The sequence below is a fragment of the Cygnus olor genome, chromosome 20 (assembly GCF_009769625.2).
Source record: "Cygnus olor isolate bCygOlo1 chromosome 20, bCygOlo1.pri.v2, whole genome shotgun sequence".
NCBI classification, from domain to species: Eukaryota; Metazoa; Chordata; class Aves; order Anseriformes; family Anatidae; genus Cygnus; species Cygnus olor.
Genome location: NC_049188.1, coordinates 3,187,498 through 3,206,847, shown reverse-complemented (window position 1 = coordinate 3,206,847; position 19,350 = coordinate 3,187,498). Strand labels below are relative to the sequence as shown.

Genomic DNA, 19,350 nt, shown 5'->3' with positions numbered 1-19,350 from the left:
TTGCGTGAAAGATAGTCTGCAGCAAAAGTTATTATTCAAATAATTTTACAAAAGAGTTTTATGAATTGTTGTTCTGGGGTGGTGAGTCACGACTATATATAGGCTTTGAATGATTGCTCATATCCTGAGCGATGCATCTAGTTATTCTACGCGGTCCTTTTCACAATTTATGCAAGTGAATGATTGCCATCATCAGGAAATTTGAACAGCATACTGGGTTGAATATACTTTTCCGGTTTTCTGGGGGATTTTTGTCGTTCCTCCAGAACTTCACCTGTGAGAAGTGTCAGACTTTCCTGTTGTCCAAGAACAGACCTGAGCTGTATTTTTTGGACAATGACCTGTGTGAGACCAAGGAGGCTGTAGGACTTCTAGCCCCCTTACGCTTTTGTGTATGGTCTTGGAGCATTAAGAGTACAGAACTGACCTGACAATTTGGATGCTGTTGTCTGTCGTGAATGGTCCATTAAATGCTGCCCCTGCTAGCCCCAGCTTTCAGCATGACCACAGGCGGCTGCCCTGTGAGTGTCAGAAGTGATGGGAATGTGCTGTGACAGCTGAAGGACAGCTGCCTGTGTGCCAGGCAGTGCTGAGCGGGGCGCTCTGATGTAGGAGCAGCAGAGCCTGCAGCACTGGGAGGGAGCTGGCTGCACATCGGCACTTGTGTTAAAGCTCTTGAGCTCATTCTCTAATCCTGCTGAGATTCCCCAAAACAGAGAGCGGCAAACCTCAGCACTTCCGTTCTTCTGTACCTTTCCAGTCTCCATTGCCTCAGTTTCCCTGGCAATGTCACTGAACTCAGAGACTATCCAACATACAGGTCCAGAGGAGGCCAAGAAGATGCTCAGAGGGCTGGAGCACCTCGCCTATGGAGACAGGCTGAGGGAGCTGGGGTTTTCAGCCTGGAGAGGAGAAGGCCCTGGGGAGACCTTACAGTGGCCTGCCAGGGCCTAAAGGGGGCTGCAGGAAAGCTGGGGAGGGACTCTATGTCAGGGGGTGTAGGGATAGGACAAGGAGGAATGGCTTTAAACTAAAAAAGGTAGGTTTAGGTTAGATGCAAGTAGGAAATTCTTTACCCGGAGGGTGGTGAGGCCCTGGAACAGGGTGCCCAGAGAAGCTGTGGCTGCCCCATCCCTGGAGGTGCTCAAGGCCAGGCTGGATGGGGCTTTGGGCAGCCTGGTGTGGTGGGACATGTCCTGCCCATGGCAGGGGCTGGAATTAGATGGTCTTGAAGGTCCCTTCCAAGCCAAACCATTCTGTGATTCTAGTATGCTCAGCCAAAACTGGCATTACGAGCTCAGTTACAGGTACACCCTGAGTGCTGTGAGTAGGAGTCTAGATGAATCCTTTTGTAACCAGCAAGAGGAAAAAATATCTGTGAAAAAGAAGAGAAGCGTGAGAGCTGTAGAAGAGCTGAGCTGCAGACTTTAAGCACGCAGTTACTGAAAGCTGAAATATCAAATGTCTTTATGATGCCAAAACTATGTGGGATTGCTGAAATTGTCAGATGGAGTGGGACACTTGTTTCTGAATGCTCCTCAAGGGGGAAGTCTAGCTATGGGTCCTTCAGGAGATTGTTTAAAAGAAATAGACGAATGTGGTTTTGAATTTGCCATCCAAAACTGCATTCAGATCCAGTTACCGGAGAAATGATCTTGAGACAAGGCTGAAGAACACACAATCACTTCAGAACCAGGCTGGGAGGTGATCAAGTGGTGAAACAGCTCAGCTTTGCTGTGGAATTACCCTAGCCCCAAACCTTGCAAACAGCTTCAGTGAAAAACGAATTTCCTTCCAACATCATCGTCTCTGTTTATGAAAAGAACAAAATCAGGCTCCGGGTCATATAGGCAGTACTATAAAGACACACAATTTCTTTGATTTACCTTCAAGCATCCCTGTGAACAAAAAAAGCAAAGATTTTGTAATGAAGTCTCCTGGAATTGAAAAAAAATCTGTATGAAAAGATGATGAATGCTTTACCTGACAAGATCAAATTTCTTTTTTTTTTTTTAAGCATCTAATAATGCCTTCCTGTGTAATACATTGAAGAAGAAAAATTAGATGAGGTCAAAATTTCTTTTGGATAAGACTGAAATATAATAATGTCTGTATGTAGTTTAGAAGAGCAGCAGTTTTATAGATGGGAACAAAAAATGGTCAGTGCTGTGAAAACAAGTCTGTGCGATGAATGTTAGTTGGGTAACTGTCACAGAAGGCATGACTTGAGCTCAGGTATGGTCAGATGTTAGCTTTTAGACAGCATTTTAAAAATTGTGAAGCAGCGGTCATGCCCTAACACTTTGGGTAAAGGAAGCCATCCACGAGGCTGTCTCTGAAGCCGTGGGCTGCAGACTTACTTGTGAGCACTGGGAAAGCTTCACCCGGCGTCAGCAAGGTGGGCTGAGGGAAGAATGGTGCTGGGGATTGACAGAGGGAGCAGGACTGGAGGGTAGGATTCAGACCAAAACAGTGATATATCTGACGTATGTTCACTGATTGTGTGGTTTCTTTTTGGATTAAGTTATAGAATCCTAGAATCATTAAGGTTGGAAAAGATCTCCAAGATCCTCTGGTCCAACTATCCCCGCTACAACCAATGTCCCCCACTAAAAAACAAAGAAAGTTCCTTTCTTACCAAGGTTTTGAGCTACATAAAAAGCATTTTGAAGTTTCATACGCTTCTAATACCAATTTTTGTGCCTTAAAAAATAAGAGTTCTCTAAGATCTCAGGCTGTTTTACGTTCAAGTGGATATGCTAATTTCCACCAAATCAGATTATTGTAAATATGTTATTTGCTGTTAATAGTTTAAAAGGATAAATGAATGCTTTTCATATTTTTGTAATTTTTTACTTACTAACTACAATAATTATGACAAAATTGGTTGACTAGTTTTTTTCATTCGTTACTGCTTTTTCAACAGATGTTACAGAAACAGAGGAAAGTTCTCAAATAAAGCAAGAACCAGACCCAACGTGGTAGACCTCATCAGTACTATGGTAAAATAATCTAGTGTTTCTTGAAGGCAGTGTTTGTCAAGGAATAAACACTTGTCAAGGAATAATACTTTTATAATTTGGAGTGAGGAGAAGCAGGCTAAGATAGAGGGCTGAATGCCAGAAGGTGCCAGTCCTTTACTTGACTTCTGAATTATTTCGTCTCAGTTTTCATCTATATAATGTAGGACGTTTTCGGTACCTCATCAGAATACAATGTAAAGCAGACTGCGTTCTAATTTGTGTGGCAGTCATTCCTAGGAAAATGTGGGCTGTAACAGCCTATAAATAAAAATGGGTGATGGTAATTACATACCTCAGAGGCAGAGTAAATGAAAGCTTAGGGAATTAGTGTTTACAAAGAGCTCTGACATGGTTGTGTGAAAGAGCATTATTCTTGGTAAAGCCTATGTATTTCCAAATCGTAATGGGGCAGGAAGGCTCTCCACTGTGATTGCAATATTGTCTAAGCTCAAGACAATTGCTAAAATGTTAGCCATGATGACAAACCAACTAACTTGAGAAGTTTTGCTTCTTTTCTGTTAACTTTATGTAAAGCTTAGTTTAACTCACAGCGCAGAAATGTCTGAATCTTTTTTCTTAACCTATTTTTTAACTTCGCTTACTCCTAAAATGGCATTTTGGTGGTGGTGGAGAGCAGTGCTAGCAATGTTGTTATGTCACCAAATGTAAAGGGGCTGACCCACACACATGTGAGTTTGTATGCTTCATTCAAAGAAAAAGGCAATTTTAAGCCATCGCAGATCTTTACTACTTTTTCTAATTTCAATTTTTTGGTACCAAATGCGTTCCTCATTATGTAGTTTTTGATACTTCAGTAATTGGATTGGATAGACATAAAATGGGATGTATTTGTGTGGTATGCTCAAGTTGCAATCTGTCTAGTTTTAGTAAGAAAAAGACATTTTATTCATTACAGAGAAGAAAATTCTGCATACTATTCCAGCTCTGAGGGCACAGACAGGCAATCAGCAAAACCAAGCCGTGGCTGTTCACCATTAATTTCTGCTGGCCTGAGCAGATGAGACTGGTAATGCATTCGCCAGCTCGCATGAAGCAGTGGCTGGGGGAGCCTGTGGATATCACTCCTGGCACCATCTGGCTTTTTGGAGACAAGGACAGCCAAGGCCATGGCCCTCTGTCAGTGCAGCGCAAACACAGACTGATGGAGGCAATGATGCTCCCTGTTGGACGCTGTGTTTCTGTTCTTGGTCCTTCTAGCATTTCAGGTGCTCAGGGGAAGGTTGTGCATATAGGGACGTCCCCGGTGATGGGTTTCAGCATGGAGAAAGCAGCTTTGTTCTCTCTGGTGCTCTAGACGTGGTGAATGTTAAGATTTGACTGGACAGGGCCAACCTAAACTATCGCTAGCTGTAGTCCTTAGGGAGGGAGGCTGGACTGTGTGACTTCCAGGGTCGCCTGCAACCAGCATTTCTGTGCTTCTGTAGGGTCTGCTCCATCCCTTGTGGCAGTGACCTTGGACAGCCTGGCTCCAGAGTTAAGAGGTCCCTGTCTCCTTTGTAAAGGAGCTTCAAAGCTAGCTGCAGGCGTGGTCTTCGCTGCCAGTTGTTTGACCATGGACTCGTGTTCTTTGCCTTGGTAGTTTCCGTAGCATTTTGGCCTGGGTACTTAATACTTGGCGCTGCAGGACGTGCAGCCCAGGACAAGCTTCATTCCTAAACAAGGGCAGTGCTTTTGGCTGGAGCAGACAGGCCGTTTATTGAAGGGAAGATACCATGGCTTGTAAAGTTTGAGGGAAGAATACAAAGATGTCTCAAGAGTACACAAGTGAGGAACAAGAGAGCCTAACCCTGACCTGCTCAATAAACAAAAAAAACATTTTCATACAAACAAGTAGAAAATGTAGCCTTTATCACTGAAGATGATAAGGAGGCCCCAAAAAAATCATTCACAAATGGATTAGGGAAGTTCCTATTTATTTTGTGTCTATTAAGCATAAAAGTCAGATTTGGCCTCTGGCTCAGAAGGTCGCTAAACAGCTGGAAACTTGGAGGAAGGAGCAGGGCTGTATCACCAAGATCCTCATGCTTGGAGCGCTGAGTCTTTGGAAGGCGGGTGGGTGGTATGGCTGCTTCCAGGGGTTAGCAAAGAGCTAGCACGTGTAGAGCTGCTGAATGCGCTGCGATGACGTAGTGAAGGGACAAATCCAGAAAAGAATTGGTAGGAACTGGCAGAGATTGACATATCAACGTATCAACCATCTGTGCCCTGAGAACTTGAAGTACAGCAGTAGTCTTTCTAACAAATTGCTGAATTGTACTTTGGAAATGTTTGTCATAAAGCTGAGCACGTCATTAGAAAATATATCATATTATTTTTTTTTTAATTTTTAGTGGGGAGCACTTCACCTAATAGAGATATAAAAAGACATCTCATTTGTCCATTAAAGGTCATGGAAATTTTGTCTGAGCAGTGACTACACAGCTTGCTGCTGCACTGCTCTGGATTTTTGGGTACTGTAGACCATCTACTAGCTAGAGAACGTGTACTAAAGCAAATATTCCATCTAAACTTTTACAGAGTGTATCCAAGCATACATTTAATCTCTCATTTATGGAAAGCAATGTTCACCTTCTGCATGCTTTCTAATTCTAAGCCTAAGGAACTCAAAAAAAAAAAAATCTACTAGTATTTGTGATAAGATGTAGAGCTGCAATGAAACTAACTCACTTCTGTAATTTTTTTTGTCTAGTCAGAAGCACCCAGTTCTGTGAAGAGCTTGTCAGGCCTGTCCTGATCTGTGTAATATAACTGTATAAGAGAAGTACCTTCTATACAAACCCTTTTTGTACTTTTAGATAGAAATGTCTACTTTTTCAGCAGTTCTGTGAATTGACTTAATGCAAAGAATGACTGTAGATTTGGAATGGCTGGTTTTACTTTGGAATATATCGTGAGGACTAAATATGATGCAGCAATGCTGGGGAGATGACAACGATTAAAATCAACAGGGACTTAACAGAGGCTGTCTGCGTTTCCCAATAAAGCTGAACTTCACTGTACCTGAATGCATCTCAGCTTTTCTAATGAAGAAAAAAATCCTTCAAGTAGTTCAGTTTGTTAGTTTTACTTTGAGAAAACAAATCACTAATTTTTAGTTATCACTCCTTTAATGGCTGCTTGGACAATAGTATCTGTATATTTGAACTAATTTTTCCTATACCTACCACAATTCATATGTTTTTCATAAATAAAAGATGAACTGGTTCACTTGACCGTTAGTATGCATTAATGAGGTGGACAGTATTTCAGCGTATGGATTAGGAACCAATTGAACCCTTCTGTAGTTTGTTCTGTTAACTCGAAGTAGCAACTGCATGTTTTATCAGAGTATCATGGTTTGTGTATGAAGGGTCTGGTCCTGCAGTCCCGATATAGGCAAAACTCACGTGGACCTGTGCAAGAGCTTTTCTCCCGAAGGCTGGGGGGTAAAGCCTTGCTGTTCATCTAGAGCTAGTTATGGAACCTTACACTACAAGCTGCTCCAAGTCCTCCTGTGTCAAAAGTTAAGTCCCCTACAGTCCTGGTTACGCCGCACATGATGTAAGAGACTCATGTATGCATTTTTTTTGAAGTTTCACAAACCATAAATTTGTAAGGTTCTGGCTATATGATACTCTCTATAGAGAAGATAGAGATTATTGTAAAGGTTTCTCTTTCATTGGCATGAGTTTGGGATGACTACATTATGCACAAATACTAAACCTTATTCACTCATTAAGAAATAAAGACATTTCTGATGGTTTTCACGACTGTCCGTGCAGTATACGTTTATATGTGAAGTCCTAGCAGTAATTTTGTCGGCAGGTAGAATACACTACAGCGTAGCTACTAATTCCAGTGAAGAAAGTAAGTTCCTGTCATGTCCTTCAGACAGAAAAGCAGCTCTGGGTGGGTGAGGTTGTTGCATCTAAAAGAAAAACTTTGAAGACTTGAATGCAGTTGGACATGGTGTCTGTTCCCAGGAACACACAGCAGGAGCAAGCTGAAACTTGGCAGATCAGTTCAGAGCAGCTCCTACTCTGCCATTCTAGAGGCAAGGGAGAGCTACAGCCCACGTGCAGGTGCTCTCACGTTTGCTTGGGGTAGGTCTCGGTGCTCCCACTGAAATATTGGATGTTGTGCTGTTGGTGGCAGCAGCAGCAGGGTTAGCTCCACGCTGAACCATTACTTTACCAGACACTCTCAGTTACGTACCTCCAGAAATAGGTTGTTAATGGAGTGACAGCCAGTTTCACGATTGCTGCTAAAAATTTTTAGAGTGGGGAAATGAGTTCATGCAGCCTTCCTTGGGCTCCCGACTTCCCCTGTTGAAAAAGCAGAAGGATGGTCCGTCCCTTCTTCACTCTCAGCCCTCTTCGGGAGGCACTCTGCACAGCTGCCTGCCCAGCAAGGCTAAATATTGCTAACAGAGCCGCCAGTGCTGCCACAAATGGAGGGAGAGGCATCAGAACAAAAGAACTGAGAATTAAGGAGTTCAGACTGCTGCCTTGCATGGATGTCCTGCAGATGTATCATGTACTGTGCGTATGAGAGCTTAAAAAATGAAGCGAAAACTGATGACAGTGGTTTAACTGGAAGTACTGGAGTAATTCCGTGATGCTGGGAGCTCGGGTAGTGCTGTGCCTCGTGTCCGTCCCGCTGGGGGGTTTCGATTAGTGCCGATGTGCACATCAGCATCAACACTGAAGTCTCTTTTTGGTCTCAGACATTTTGAGTTATAACCAGTAGAGAGAAATTAGACTGACAAAATAATTGCACCAATATTTATACCTTCTAAATATCAATTTTATATTAAAAATGATATATCTCTATATATAGTCCTAACAGGTAGCAGACTTTTAAGATGTTGACCTTGTATGAAAATCACACTCGTTTCCAAACTAGTAATACATGAGGTTTGTCACTCTTCGGGCATTGACTGATAATGCCCTAAAAAGCCTTGGCTGTACTAATTAACAAGCAAATAAATAAAATTGCAACAACTTAACCAGAGCTCTGGATATTTTTTCTTCCAGTAGAGAAACCTTGTGGCGATGAAGTAGCAGACAAGCCTCTCTCCTCCCTGTATTGCTGAACCTAAAAATCCTGTCCTGCTCCTTGGACCAGTTCCTTTCTCTCAAATGGGAGTTTGGGTTCCAAGAGGCGTAGGGCTCGAGGCGTTGACCTTGGAGCGTGGTGTCCCGCGGGTAGGGCACCACAGTTTCATTAAGCAGTAACCACTAGGTGTCAGATGAGGTCCAGCACGGTCCTTGTGCAGCCATTGGCCAGTGCTTTTCCTTCGATATGAAGCTTTCCACATACAGTTTCGTTTCTTTCCGTATGCCTTATCTAAGGGAGGGGACAGACTTGCATCTCACTTTCCTGATTTCGCAGCAACTGCTAGAGCATTTAATACTGTTCAGACATGCAGCAGTTTGCTATCAGTGACATCAACGTGGCCTCCCTTGACTTGAATTAAGCTTAAATTATTAACAATTAGATTTTGAACAAAATGAGGGTGGCCTTCCATTCATCAGATTTTAATTTCTAGGAGGCTTTGGTACTGCTTGTGGGTGGAGCACAGAAAAGAGTGACACTGTTGCTGTCACCCCTGAGGCCAGTGGAAGCTCTCAGCACCTCTCAAAAATCAGGTCCTGCCTTCAGGTGCCAGCCTTCTTTTCCGGATCTGAAAACCTGGATCATCTCATGAACTCCATAAATCAGCTTATTTCTCAGCTGGGTCATTATTCTTCCAAGAATTTTCCTCTAAAATTATGTTTCTTCCTTTGTAGTAACTATAGGGCAGTTAGTGGAAACACTGAACAACGTGTCATACCGCGTTACGTGCTGCATCACGTTGTAAGCTAACTGGCACCAGCAGTAAAATCTACAAAATCCATTTCTCACATCACAAGATGAAAAATGAGGAAACAAGAAACATCCGAATTAAGTGTTTCCAGTAATGCGCTGCCTGTAACTCCGTTTTAAATTTAGTACAAGCATCATTATGAAATGAGCTTTCAAGCAAATGTTGCTGATGGTTCTGCATATGAAACAGAATCCAAACAGCCCTGGGTGTGGGGTTTTTATATATAGATCACTTGTTGCATAATTTTGCCCTGTGCAGGGAAGTCCTTATCTAAATGAAAAAAATCTGCTCGGTGCTGGGAAGGGCTGGACTGTACGGGCAGGGTGCTCACCTTGCTCGGCTTCTGTGAGGATTCCTGTTTGTCTGTGCAGGACACAGCCCTGGATCCCGCGTGGAGGCTGTCACCAATCCCTTTGATTGATTACAATCCCTTTGATCGATTGAATCAATCGATCCCTCTGCAGCCCCGTCTCCTGCTCTCTCCTCAGGCCCCCATTTGCTGGTCAGCCTCAAGGGCCACTCGAGAGCCCTTTGCCAGCAGCTTTTTGGGGAAGCTGCAGGTGGCGGAAAGGCAATGCTGAGACAAGGGCAGGAACTCTTGCACGGCAGCTTGTGGCCACCCAGTCCTGCCTGCGCCATGCCCCAGCTTCCCCAGAGAGTGCCCAGGAGGACAGTGCTGCTGTCCCTGGGCTCGGGGAGCTCCACGCGGCACCTTCAGCTCTGCAGGGCAGCAGGGAAAGGCTCCTGCTCCCACTGCCATTGCCGGGGCACTTGTCCTGCCCGTGGCTGCTGCAACAAGGGCACTGCAGTGCCTGTGCATCACGGGGCAGCGGTGGCGGGGACACTTGGCTGGTGGAGGGGACACTGGGCACCACCTCCCTGCTTCCCCTCTCCCCGGCGCCACCGAGGGGGCTCGACTGGAGACTCCCAGCGGGAAGCACCCGGCTCAGTACAAACCACAGCGGGTAAACAATTACAGGCGCGATTGCAGCGCTGCTTCCGCTTTCCCAGGGGTTTTAACAGCGAACGAGCGCGGGGCGAGGGCAGAGGGGAGGAGAGGCCGAGGAGGCACAAGGGGAGGCAGGAGCACGGTGCAGAGCTGCAGCAGCCATGGGGGACACCTTCATCCGGCACATCAAGCTGCTGGGCTACGAGAAGAGGTTTTTCCCCAGCCAGCACTACGTAAGTACGCCGCGAATACCTGGCAAGTTGAGCAGCGAGGACTGGCAGGGGCAGGAGCCTGGCCAAGGCATTTCTTGAGATAAATTTGATGAGGGCTTAAGAGCATCCCTTTTTTTGGGGAGGAGAGGTCATGGCTGGTGGTATGAGCTGGCAGCAGCCAGAGGTTGAAATGTCTTAAACACACAAGATTTTGGGCACCACCTTTTCAAGTTCTTGGTTGCTTCTCAGGTTTGGAAAGGGCTTTTTGTGGCTCTGCCCTCTGATCCCCACCCAACCTCGTGTTTCTGTCCCCTCTCTGTTCCTGCCGCGTGTCCCCAGCTCCCAGCTCACCCGCTGCCTGCGCAGAGCTACTCCTGTGCAGGGGGGAGCAGACAGAAAATACACAGTTTAAAACAAAGCATCTGCGGGACGCCCCGGGGGCTCAGGCCGCAGCAGGGTTTGGGGGTCCCGGCTGCCCCTGGAGCTGCAGCACCTCTGCTCTAACCCTGCAGGTCTACATGTTCCTGGTGAAGTGGAATGACCTCACCGAAAAGCTCGTCTACCGCCGGTTTACTGAGATTTACGAGTTCCATGTGAGTGGCCCTGGGGTGGGCACCAGCCCCTGTCCCGGTGCACTGGGGCTGGCAGGGGGAAAAAGAGGAAAAGGAAGAAAGCAAATTACAGCTGAAATTCCCACAAAACAAACCTGGCTCAAGAGAGGCTCCTGGGTCCCAGCGTTTCAATCTCCTTCACGCCTTGAAGGGGGGAGCTGCCGGCCCTATGCCCCCCAGGGAGGTTTCTCCTGGTGTCGATCCATGGGGTGCAGCCGGGAGGGGGCGAGCAGCAGTCAGGGTGCCATGGGGGGGGGTCCCTGCACCATCCTCACGGCCCTGCCTGGCCCTGCTCTGCAGAAAGCGCTGAAGGAGATGTTCCCCATCGAATCCGGCGACATCAATGCGGAGAACCGGATCATCCCGCACTTGCCAGGTGAGGGGCAGAGCGCTGGGGGCTGAGGCTGGGACAGAAACTGCCGCTGGCTGGGAAAGTCCCCACCGGCCGCGCTCTGTGGGTGCCTTTGTGCAGGTGCTCGCTGCAATTTCTGTTCCTGCCTTCTGGGCTTGAAACCAAAACCCCAGCAGGGGCTGCCTGAATGGCGGCTGCTTCCCCCAGCAGAGGCTGGCCGCAGACCCCATCCATCCTCCCTGATATCGGGTGCCCCAGGAACGTGTCCCTGAGTGTTGGCTCCATCCCCAGGTCAATGCAAAAGGGAAAGTGGCTTTGGGCAGCCTCAGCTGAGCAGAGCTCTCCTTCGGTGACCCATTCCCAGGATGGCTTTTTGTGCCCTTACGGCAACACAGATACTGTACGAGAGGAAGTGAAGCAGTGTGAGTTCAAGGAGAGGGAATAAATTGATCCAAAGAGCTGGTGGTTTGTACCCAGGCAAGGTGTGGTTCAGCAAACATCCCTCTTCTGGAATTTCCTGCTTCAAATGGGGCAAGAAGGAGCATGAAAAATAGCCATGGCTTGTGACCCACTGGAGCAGTGAACCCGCAGCTCACAGCAGGGTAGCTGCTCCCCATGGGGCCGGACATCCCCACCGTGCTGGGACCCTTCTGTCCTACTGCCGCCGTGCCAGGCTGCTCAGAGCCTCCTCTTGGGGCACAGGGCCGGCCTGGCGCAGCGCTCCGCTGTGTTTGGGGAACTGAAAGCACTGGGGGTGGAAGGAGACAGGGGTGGGACAGCTGCAGGGGCCGGGTGAGCCACGCACACGCACACCCTGATGCGGGGTTCAACGCTGAGCCATGGGTTGGGACTGCCGGTGGTGTTTTGGGGCCCTGGAGCTACCAGGGGCTGCAGTGGGACACGCGCTGTGGCCACTGCCTTGGTCATGGCTGGTGGGACGGAGGGACGTCCGTGTGCCCCGCAGCTGTGGGCTGGTCCCCTGAGCCCCTCCTTGTGCCCCGCAGGGTGGAGAGCTCTTGGTGCAGCTGGGCTTGGTGAGAGAATGGACGTGGAGGTTATCCCATAGCTGAAATGGAGTCTAATGGGGTCTTTTCAGGGCTTGTAAGAGCTTCACAAGGGCTGCAGGCTGCAGGGTTGAGCCTGGCCACACAAGCTCTCCTCCAGCTGCCTGTGGCCCTGGGGCCGCACTCACGTCCCCAGCCGCACAGAGCCAAAATGAGGAAGGGGCGGCTGCAGCACTTTGCAAACAGGCCGCAGCCTGCAGCAAGCTTCCCTGCAGCTCCTTCGGCTCCCCATGTGCCCCACGTGTGCCCCACGTGTGCTGGCCACAAGGAAGGAGGCTGGGACATGTCCCTGGAGAGCTTCACCTTATGGGCACCACGCACCAGCCTGGAGCCAAACCCGCTTGTTTTCAGGGCAGCATTAACGATGCAGAGCAGCCTGCTCGAGAAAGCGACAAAAGCAAGGCTCTCACCTGCTTGTCCTGTCTCCTTTCTCCTCTCCACCAGCCCCGAAGTGGTTCGACGGCCAGCGGTCGACCCAGAGCAGGCAGGGCACGCTGGCCGAGTACTGCTACGCGCTGGTGAACCTGCCCCACAAGATCTCCCGCTGCCTGCACGTGGTCAACTTCTTCAAGGTGCGGCCCGACGACATGAGCCCCGTCACCGACAGCCAGTGAGTACGGCTGCAGCAGGGCACATTCTGCATCTCCAGCCCCGGGTGCTGGCACCTGGCATTGCTGAAGTGGTGCAGCACCAATTAGTCACCAGATGATTAGCCCTCGGGACCCACTGTGAGGTTAGGTGGGCAGGGGCGTGTGTGGGTTTTACATCCTGCTCCCCCTGGCTCAATGCTGAGGACGGCACCGCCGCTGTGTCCAGGGGCTGCCAGCACTGAGCTGCCTTTGCTCTCACCCGTCTAGGATCAAGAAGCCCGAGGTGTTCCTCCTGCCAAAGGATGCCAAGAAAAACGCCAGTGGTAAGAGTCCTCGGAGGGATGTAGGTGGATTTTGCTTTAGGCTGTCCTGGAGCTTGGCTGAAATAGGGTATTTCTGGGCTGGGACGGAACGTCTCTCTCCTCCCCCGCAGACATCACGGGCCCCATCATCCTGCAGACGTACCGAGCCATCGCCGACTACGAGAAGAGCTCCAAGTCCGAGATGGCTCTCAAAGCTGGGGACATGGTGGACATCGTGGAGAAGAGCGAGAGCGGTAAGTGTCCGTCCCTCTGAGGGCCAGCCCCATCCTGGCCACCACCTCAGCAGGGCTGGGGCCAGCCTTTGCATCTCGTGTCTGAACACAGCACCCCACAGCATCCCTGGGGCGTTCCTTAGAGCAGCGTGTTGGCAGAGGGGTGGGAGGCTGGCTCGGGGGTCTCCTGATGGAGAGCAGAAGCTCAGCACTGAACCCCGCAGCCCTCCCTGCCCCGCTGGGGTACGATTCACTTTCACATGGAGCCACATGACGGTCGGTTTGGGCCGGGGAGGGTGTGAGGCAATCCTAGAAAAGCCTGCAAACTCCCCGCACGCCTCCGCCTGTGAGGTTTCCTGCCCATGAGGAAGCAGGGTGAGCTGGCCGGGCTCCCCGGTCACAGCACAAAAACAAACCGTCCAGCCAGGGGACACAGCCGGTGCCGGCCGTCCCTGCGGTCCCTGCTCTTGCCCACTCTGCTTTCATTGCAGGCTGGTGGTTTTGCCAGTTGAAGAATAAACGGGGCTGGGTGCCAGCTGCATATCTGGAGCCGATGGATGGTCCCGATGAATCTGAAGAGCAGGAGCCCAACTATGCAGGTAAAACGTTCAGAAAACCACGGCGTCCCCAAGAGCACCGCCTGTCCCCAGGCTGGTTCATGGCAAGGCAGGACTGACAGTTGCTGTAGGAGCTGCCAGGAGGGATAAAGCTCATGGTTCAGTGCCTCATGTTTGACATCAGAAGCCTCCCATGACCTGCAGCTCAGCACTCTAAGCTGGTTTTGGCTCATCAGAGATGCACATCGTCATCCAGTGCCCATCCTGAGCTAGGGGGATGCCTGCTGAGCTGCTGGGTTAGCCAACGAGCTCAGTGCAGCACCCGAGCCGAGGCGCAGGCTGTTCCTCACACTGAGCTCCTGCGCTCCCCTTACCAGCCCTCTGCGTCGCCTTGCAGCCAGAGCGGGTCCGCACCACTCTGAGCAGGGAGGCATCCTGCACACTCATGCTGGTTGCTCTCAGGACTTTGTGGCTTTCAAAACACTGCAACGGACTCTATTAGCACAACACTTCCTTGTTCCTCATTTAGTCACCCAAGTTATAAACATGTTCTTCACCAAAGAAGGATATCCTTCCACTTGTTCTTGCCAGCTTTCTCCTGCAGAGGTGCTGGAGGGGCCTGGATGAGCCATAGGCACGGGTAGGGCTGGGGAAGTCTCAGCCCAGGCTTGGAGACCTGAAGCCCCCTGGGTCTTGCCAGAAATTTTTGGGTTGGTGCTCTGGTGCCTCCGGGGCTCAGTGGAAGGGGACACCGAGCCCCATTGCTGGGGGGTGACGCACAACCCACCCGTCAAACGTCCCCATTTCACATGTACAGGTGAGCAGTACGTGGTCCAGAAAAGCTACACAGCCGTGGAGGAGGACGAGCTGACGCTGACAGAGGGCGACACCATCGAAGTCATCCACAAGCTGCTCGATGGCTGGTGGGTCGTCAGGTGAGAGATGCCGAGAAGAAACCAGGCAAAGGGCCACGGGCAGAGGGAAGGGATGAAGCAGAGGCCTCCCCATCAGGGCTGTGAAATCTACGGACCGTTTGGTGCCGCTGCCCAACACTTCCTTTTGCAGGACTGTTTCTAGTAGCCTTGTGGCTTTGCAAAGTGCAACCACATTGCAGCTGGGGCTTCCTCTGCTGGGCGCCTCAGAAATATCCAAGAAGGCGTCAGGTGGAAAAAATGTGTCCGTTATTCAGCATTCTGGCACACTCTGACTTGCACAACCTCAGCTTTCATCCCAGCCTTGGCCTGCTCTGTGGTCTTGGACTTTCCCAGGGGGAACCCAGTGGCATTTGTGCTCTGGGGATTCACAGACTGTGCCTTCGCAGCAGGGACACGTGGTAGCTACAAACCCTGGGAGGAGGCCCTGGCCGATGCATCACAAGCAAAAAACAAAACAAAACAGGAGATAATAGAGATAATACAAGCTGGTGAGACCTGGAAAACTGTGAGGCTTTGCTCTGTCTGCTGCCTACTTGGTGTTGGGACTCAGGCCCCAGTTTCAGGGAGAGCCCCACGCAGACATGGTGGGGGGACAGTCAAAGCTCCCACCCCTGCAAGCAGCATGAGACACCCGGCATCAGGCTGCTGGGGACAGGTGCGAGGAGGTGGTGGCCACAGAGTCACAAACTCAAGCCATGTTGCCTTGTGTCACCCTGCAGGAAGGATGAAAGCACGGGTTATTACCCCTCCATGTACCTGCAGAGATCAGGGGAGGCGAACACCCCCAAGAAGAGCGAGCTGAGGAACCGGAGCGTTCCCCCCCGCAGGTAGGAGAAGAGCCACAGGAGGGAGGGAGGAGGGTGAAAGCTGTTCTTCGAGGGGGGTGAAATGAAACCAGACAGTGGTTTTGTGGTGTCCCCTGCTTGGCCTGGCGATGAGGAACTGCCCAGGAGAGACGTGAGCAGGGCAGAGAAAGAGCAGGAGGCAGATCCTGCAGGGCTGCAGCAAAAATAGTGCTCCTGACTTCCACGGGCAGCTGGCACTTCTGCTGCAGCGCAGCCTCCAGTCAGGCACATTTCTCCTTGTCCTTCTGCAAAGTTTCTTTTCTGGGCTAATCTCGTTTAATTTTCAAATTAGATTTTTTTTCCTAAGTGCATCCACTGAATCTTTGAGAAGCGAGGAGAGATTTGACTAATCAGAGTTGCCAAATGGCCTAATCTGATGGGAGGATTTGAGCTAATGGAAGGGATTTTATATTGATTAAAGAGATAAAAAGCAATAATAGCTCATTAATTCTGATGCAATGACAATGGCTAGGAAGGGCAGAGCTTGCCTGGATCTTTTCTTCCCTACAAGAAAACAAGGCGGCCTTCTATAAAATTTCTCAAAATCCAGCTCAGCTGGAGCATGGTTGAAGGTGAGCCAGTGTAAAATAGCACAAATCTACTTATCTGGGTGCAGTGACACTGCCTGATACCTTTGGGGAGGTGAGGCAGTGAGGACAGTGACTTGCTCCTGTGGCAAATGCCATCCCTGTGGCACTGCTGATGGCAGCAGGCAGCAGCAGAAGAAGATGGAGGCTGGGGTGGTGCTTGCCAGGGAGCGGCCAAAGCATGAATTTGGGCTCAGAGCACCCCCATTTCAAAGGCTGTGATCTGCCCTTGCCGGGAAGAGCTTGGCTACGAAATGGGGCACTTGTTGAAACCAGGGAGGGGCTGAAGGCAGCTGGGCACTGCAGAGTGCTGCAGGTGCCTCCAGCGGAGCAGGACGATGCCGTGGGCGGTTGAAGCCACCTCTTTCATGCTGGTAAAGATGACAAAGAGGTGGCTCTGTCCACCTGCCTGGGGACGGTCCTGCACGCTGGGACTTTCCCACAGCAGCATGGCTCTGCATCGCCCCAGGGCCTGGCCTTTCACTTCTCTCTGTAGTTTCTCTGTTGCTGGCATAGTGCCGCACAAACGGCTGCACAGGCACCTGTCCCAAGCTCTGTCCCCCAAAACCCCACACCAGGGAGCTTAGTACTGCAGCCAGGAGAGATGCCATATGCATGTATCCATCCATCTGTGAGCAAACCCCTACATCGCTTCCAAGGCTGTCTTGAACTCCAGGGAAAACCTGATGCATATCTCGCCCTTTCAGCATTATGCCTGATCTCTCTTGCCATCCCCATCTCCACCTCCCAGGCTTCTGCTCAGGCTTCACCCACCAGTGCCTGCTTCCAAAGCACCTCTCTAGCTGCCTCTGTACATGGCAGCTCACCCGCAAGGGCTGGCATTCACCTGCTGCCTTGTGCCAAGCAAAAAGGCAAAGCAGGTACAGGTGTTCTGGCGAGGCAGAGGGGGAAGCACAGCATCCAGCTGCAGTGGGGCTGGGAGAGGCAGGGCCAGGGACATCCTCAGCAAGAAAGTGATGGAGTGAGAGTTGCCATCGTGAAAACTGAACATTTCATTTCTGACTCACTGCAGATCCACCATCCGCAATGCTAAGAGCATCCACAAGCAGAGCCGGAAGCAGATCAGCCAGGAGACCTACAGGAGGAATAGCAGGAAGTATATCCAGAGCCGGAGGAACATGAAGGCCAATTTGCAGAACAAGGCCAACATCATCTGTAAGTTTCAGTGGGGCCTTTGCCCCAGATGCGTTTGAAGTTCTGCAGACATGGCCCGTGACCCCAGCAGTGGTTGCTGGAGATGTGGTGTGAGCAAACAAACCTGGGAATCTCTATGCCACACTGAAAGATCTGTGGGAAGAGAAGGAAACAAGTCTTTTCTCCAAAATCCTCTGCACTTCATGCCCCAAGCCTTGGGCTGTCATTACAAGGTAGAACGGCCTCCAGCCTCTGCCCCATCACAGGAGGGCAATGATTCAGTAGGACAACCCATGCGGGTAGTCATTGCCTGTCCACCCTTCTCCTGCTATGGGGAAATTGTGTGCAGGGAGGCGTTTCTTTTCAACAAATTTTCTCACCCCTGGTTATAGGTCTCACAGAGAAGGAGCATGAAGGAAAGTGGTGGCATTTCTGCCCTCAGTAGGTCCTAGTGGGAGGTCAGCCCACTGTTAGGACCACTGCTTTCCTCTGTGCACTCCTATCATTGCCCATATTGCTGTTACTGTTACTGTGCATGTTAACTGCAGGACGATTTGTGGTCCTTCCATAGGAAGCCTTTGAACTTGTCCATAGAGGTTTGGGGTGGTGCAGAGCTCTGACCCGTCTCTACATCTGCTTTACCCATAGCTGAGAAAAATGAGCAAGAGGAGAACAAGTCCAAGGCTCAACCTGCTGTTCCTCCCCGGCCCAGCAAAGACCTCATCATGAACCGCTGTACAGAGAGCACCAGGAGAAAGATCATGTGAGGCCCTCAGTCCCCAAAACCAAGCGAGCAGATGCTTTATCTCCACCAGCTCCTATGCAGTGGGGACACAGAGACAGACTGGGGGATCCGCATGGATCCCACAGCAGCTGAGAGCCTGGGGAGATGCAGCCTGGGGCCCCATGTTAATTCCATGGCACAGCAAGTCCAAGATGTGCTGGTGAAGCCCTGAGGAGCGATGTGAGCACCTTCCATCAGCATCTTTGGGGGATGAGCATTCCCATGGCCTGCTGAAGATTCCTCATCACTAGGTCCCCTTTTGTACCATATTTGTATTCTGAATGATTTTATGGATTTCATCAATAACCGGCATTGTGTACAGTGTGTTTTGAGGGCTTCAATTATTGTGGGAAAACCTTAACATGTAAACAATGTGTACAAAGACCAGTGTAGCACAAAGAGGCACTTTATGTATGGATTTCACGGCTTTCACACTGTCTGCATGGCTGATCAATAAACTCATCAGCAGAAATTTCTGCATTTCTGCACTGTCTCCCATGCGTTGCATGATGGCGTTTCTCCTCATGCTTCCAACCTGCTCTGGCCAGAGGGACAGGGCCTCATCTTGTACAAGATGTCGATGTGTAGGAAATTTGTTGGGGAGGTTAAACAACAGCAGCTCTCTGATGAAAGCTTTCTTCTCTGCTCCCTCTAGTGGGAAACCAGGGCGGGGGGTGCAGGTGTGATATTTGCTGGGGCAAGCCAAGCCTTGAAGGAGGCCGTGAGGTGGGGTGGCCATGAGGCAGGGAGGTCATGAGATGAAGAGGCCATGAGGTGAGGAGGCCATGAGATGAGGAGGCCCCAAATGATGGTGGTGTGTGAGGGGAATAGGGTGACGCACGGTACTGCCAGTGGAGCAGGACTGCAGGGCTCCCCACAGCCACTGGTACTGCTCAGCAGCGCCCAGCCCATCTCTCTGTCTGCTTCACAGCCCAAGGGCCACCATGCCGGGAGGCCGGCAGCCATCATAGGGCGGCCTGACAGTGCAGGGAACAGTGCTGGGACAGCACTGCCACACCACATGGAGAACAACACTAGGACTATGCGCGGGTGACACCGCACCCAGCCGTGCCAGCTGTGTTGAGCTTGGGTTTGCATTTCATTTGGGATTCCCATTTATGCTGGGGGGCTGTATGACGGGTCTTGCTCTCCACAACTCCCTGAAATTAAGGTGTGGGGAGCTGGGGGTCGGCCTCCTCTCACAGATAACCAGTGATAGGACACGAGGGATGGCCTCAAGTTGTGCCAGGGGAGGTTCAGGTTGGAAATGAGGAGACATTTC

The 19,350-nt window shown here is 50.3% G+C and overlaps 2 protein-coding genes across 38 annotated transcripts in view; both read left to right on the top strand.

Annotated features, from left to right (window-relative positions):
* GTF2I (general transcription factor IIi) overlaps window positions 1-6,043 on the top strand; it is a 71,495-nt gene extending 65,452 nt beyond the window's left edge. For 29 of the 36 annotated variants that reach the window (XM_040533047.1, XM_040533039.1, XM_040533030.1 and 26 more), the window contains 2 exons: window positions 2,927-3,002; window positions 5,734-6,043. In XM_040533047.1, coding sequence (XP_040388981.1) covers window positions 2,927-2,985 — 59 coding nt within the window. In that variant the 3' untranslated portion in view covers window positions 2,986-3,002; window positions 5,734-6,043. The remainder of the gene's footprint in view (window positions 1-2,926; window positions 3,003-5,733) is intronic. The other 7 variants (XM_040533060.1, XM_040533057.1, XM_040533032.1 and 4 more) reach the window with 1 other exon arrangement.
* A 2,077-nt stretch (window positions 6,044-8,120) lies between these two features.
* NCF1 (neutrophil cytosolic factor 1) lies at window positions 8,121-18,561 on the top strand. 2 transcript variants are annotated; one of them, XM_040533064.1, is made up of 11 exons: window positions 9,141-10,074; window positions 10,566-10,646; window positions 10,965-11,040; window positions 12,525-12,690; window positions 12,938-12,993; window positions 13,104-13,226; window positions 13,697-13,804; window positions 14,580-14,697; window positions 15,417-15,524; window positions 17,163-17,305; window positions 17,933-18,561. In XM_040533064.1, exons 1-11 carry the CDS (start codon window positions 10,003-10,005, stop codon window positions 18,049-18,051), a joined length of 1,170 nt encoding a protein of 389 aa, XP_040388998.1. In that variant the 5' UTR covers window positions 9,141-10,002; the 3' UTR covers window positions 18,052-18,561. The 2 variants fall into 2 exon arrangements, with proteins under 2 accessions (XP_040388997.1, XP_040388998.1); XM_040533063.1 differs by having other exon boundaries at window positions 8,121-10,074; window positions 10,566-11,040.
* The last annotated feature ends 789 nt before the right edge of the window (window positions 18,562-19,350 follow it).

Excerpts from the sequence above, each read along its gene's own strand:
- NCF1 (XM_040533063.1), top strand. The coding sequence starts at position 10,003 with ATGGGGGACACCTTCATCCGGCACATCAAGCTGCTGGGCTACGAGAAG. Across the intron at positions 10,075-10,565 it reads TTTTCCCCAGCCAGCACTAC|GTCTACATGTTCCTGGTGAA; the intron begins GTAAGTACGCCG and ends CTAACCCTGCAG. Across the intron at positions 13,805-14,579 it reads GCAGGAGCCCAACTATGCAG|GTGAGCAGTACGTGGTCCAG; the intron begins GTAAAACGTTCA and ends TCACATGTACAG.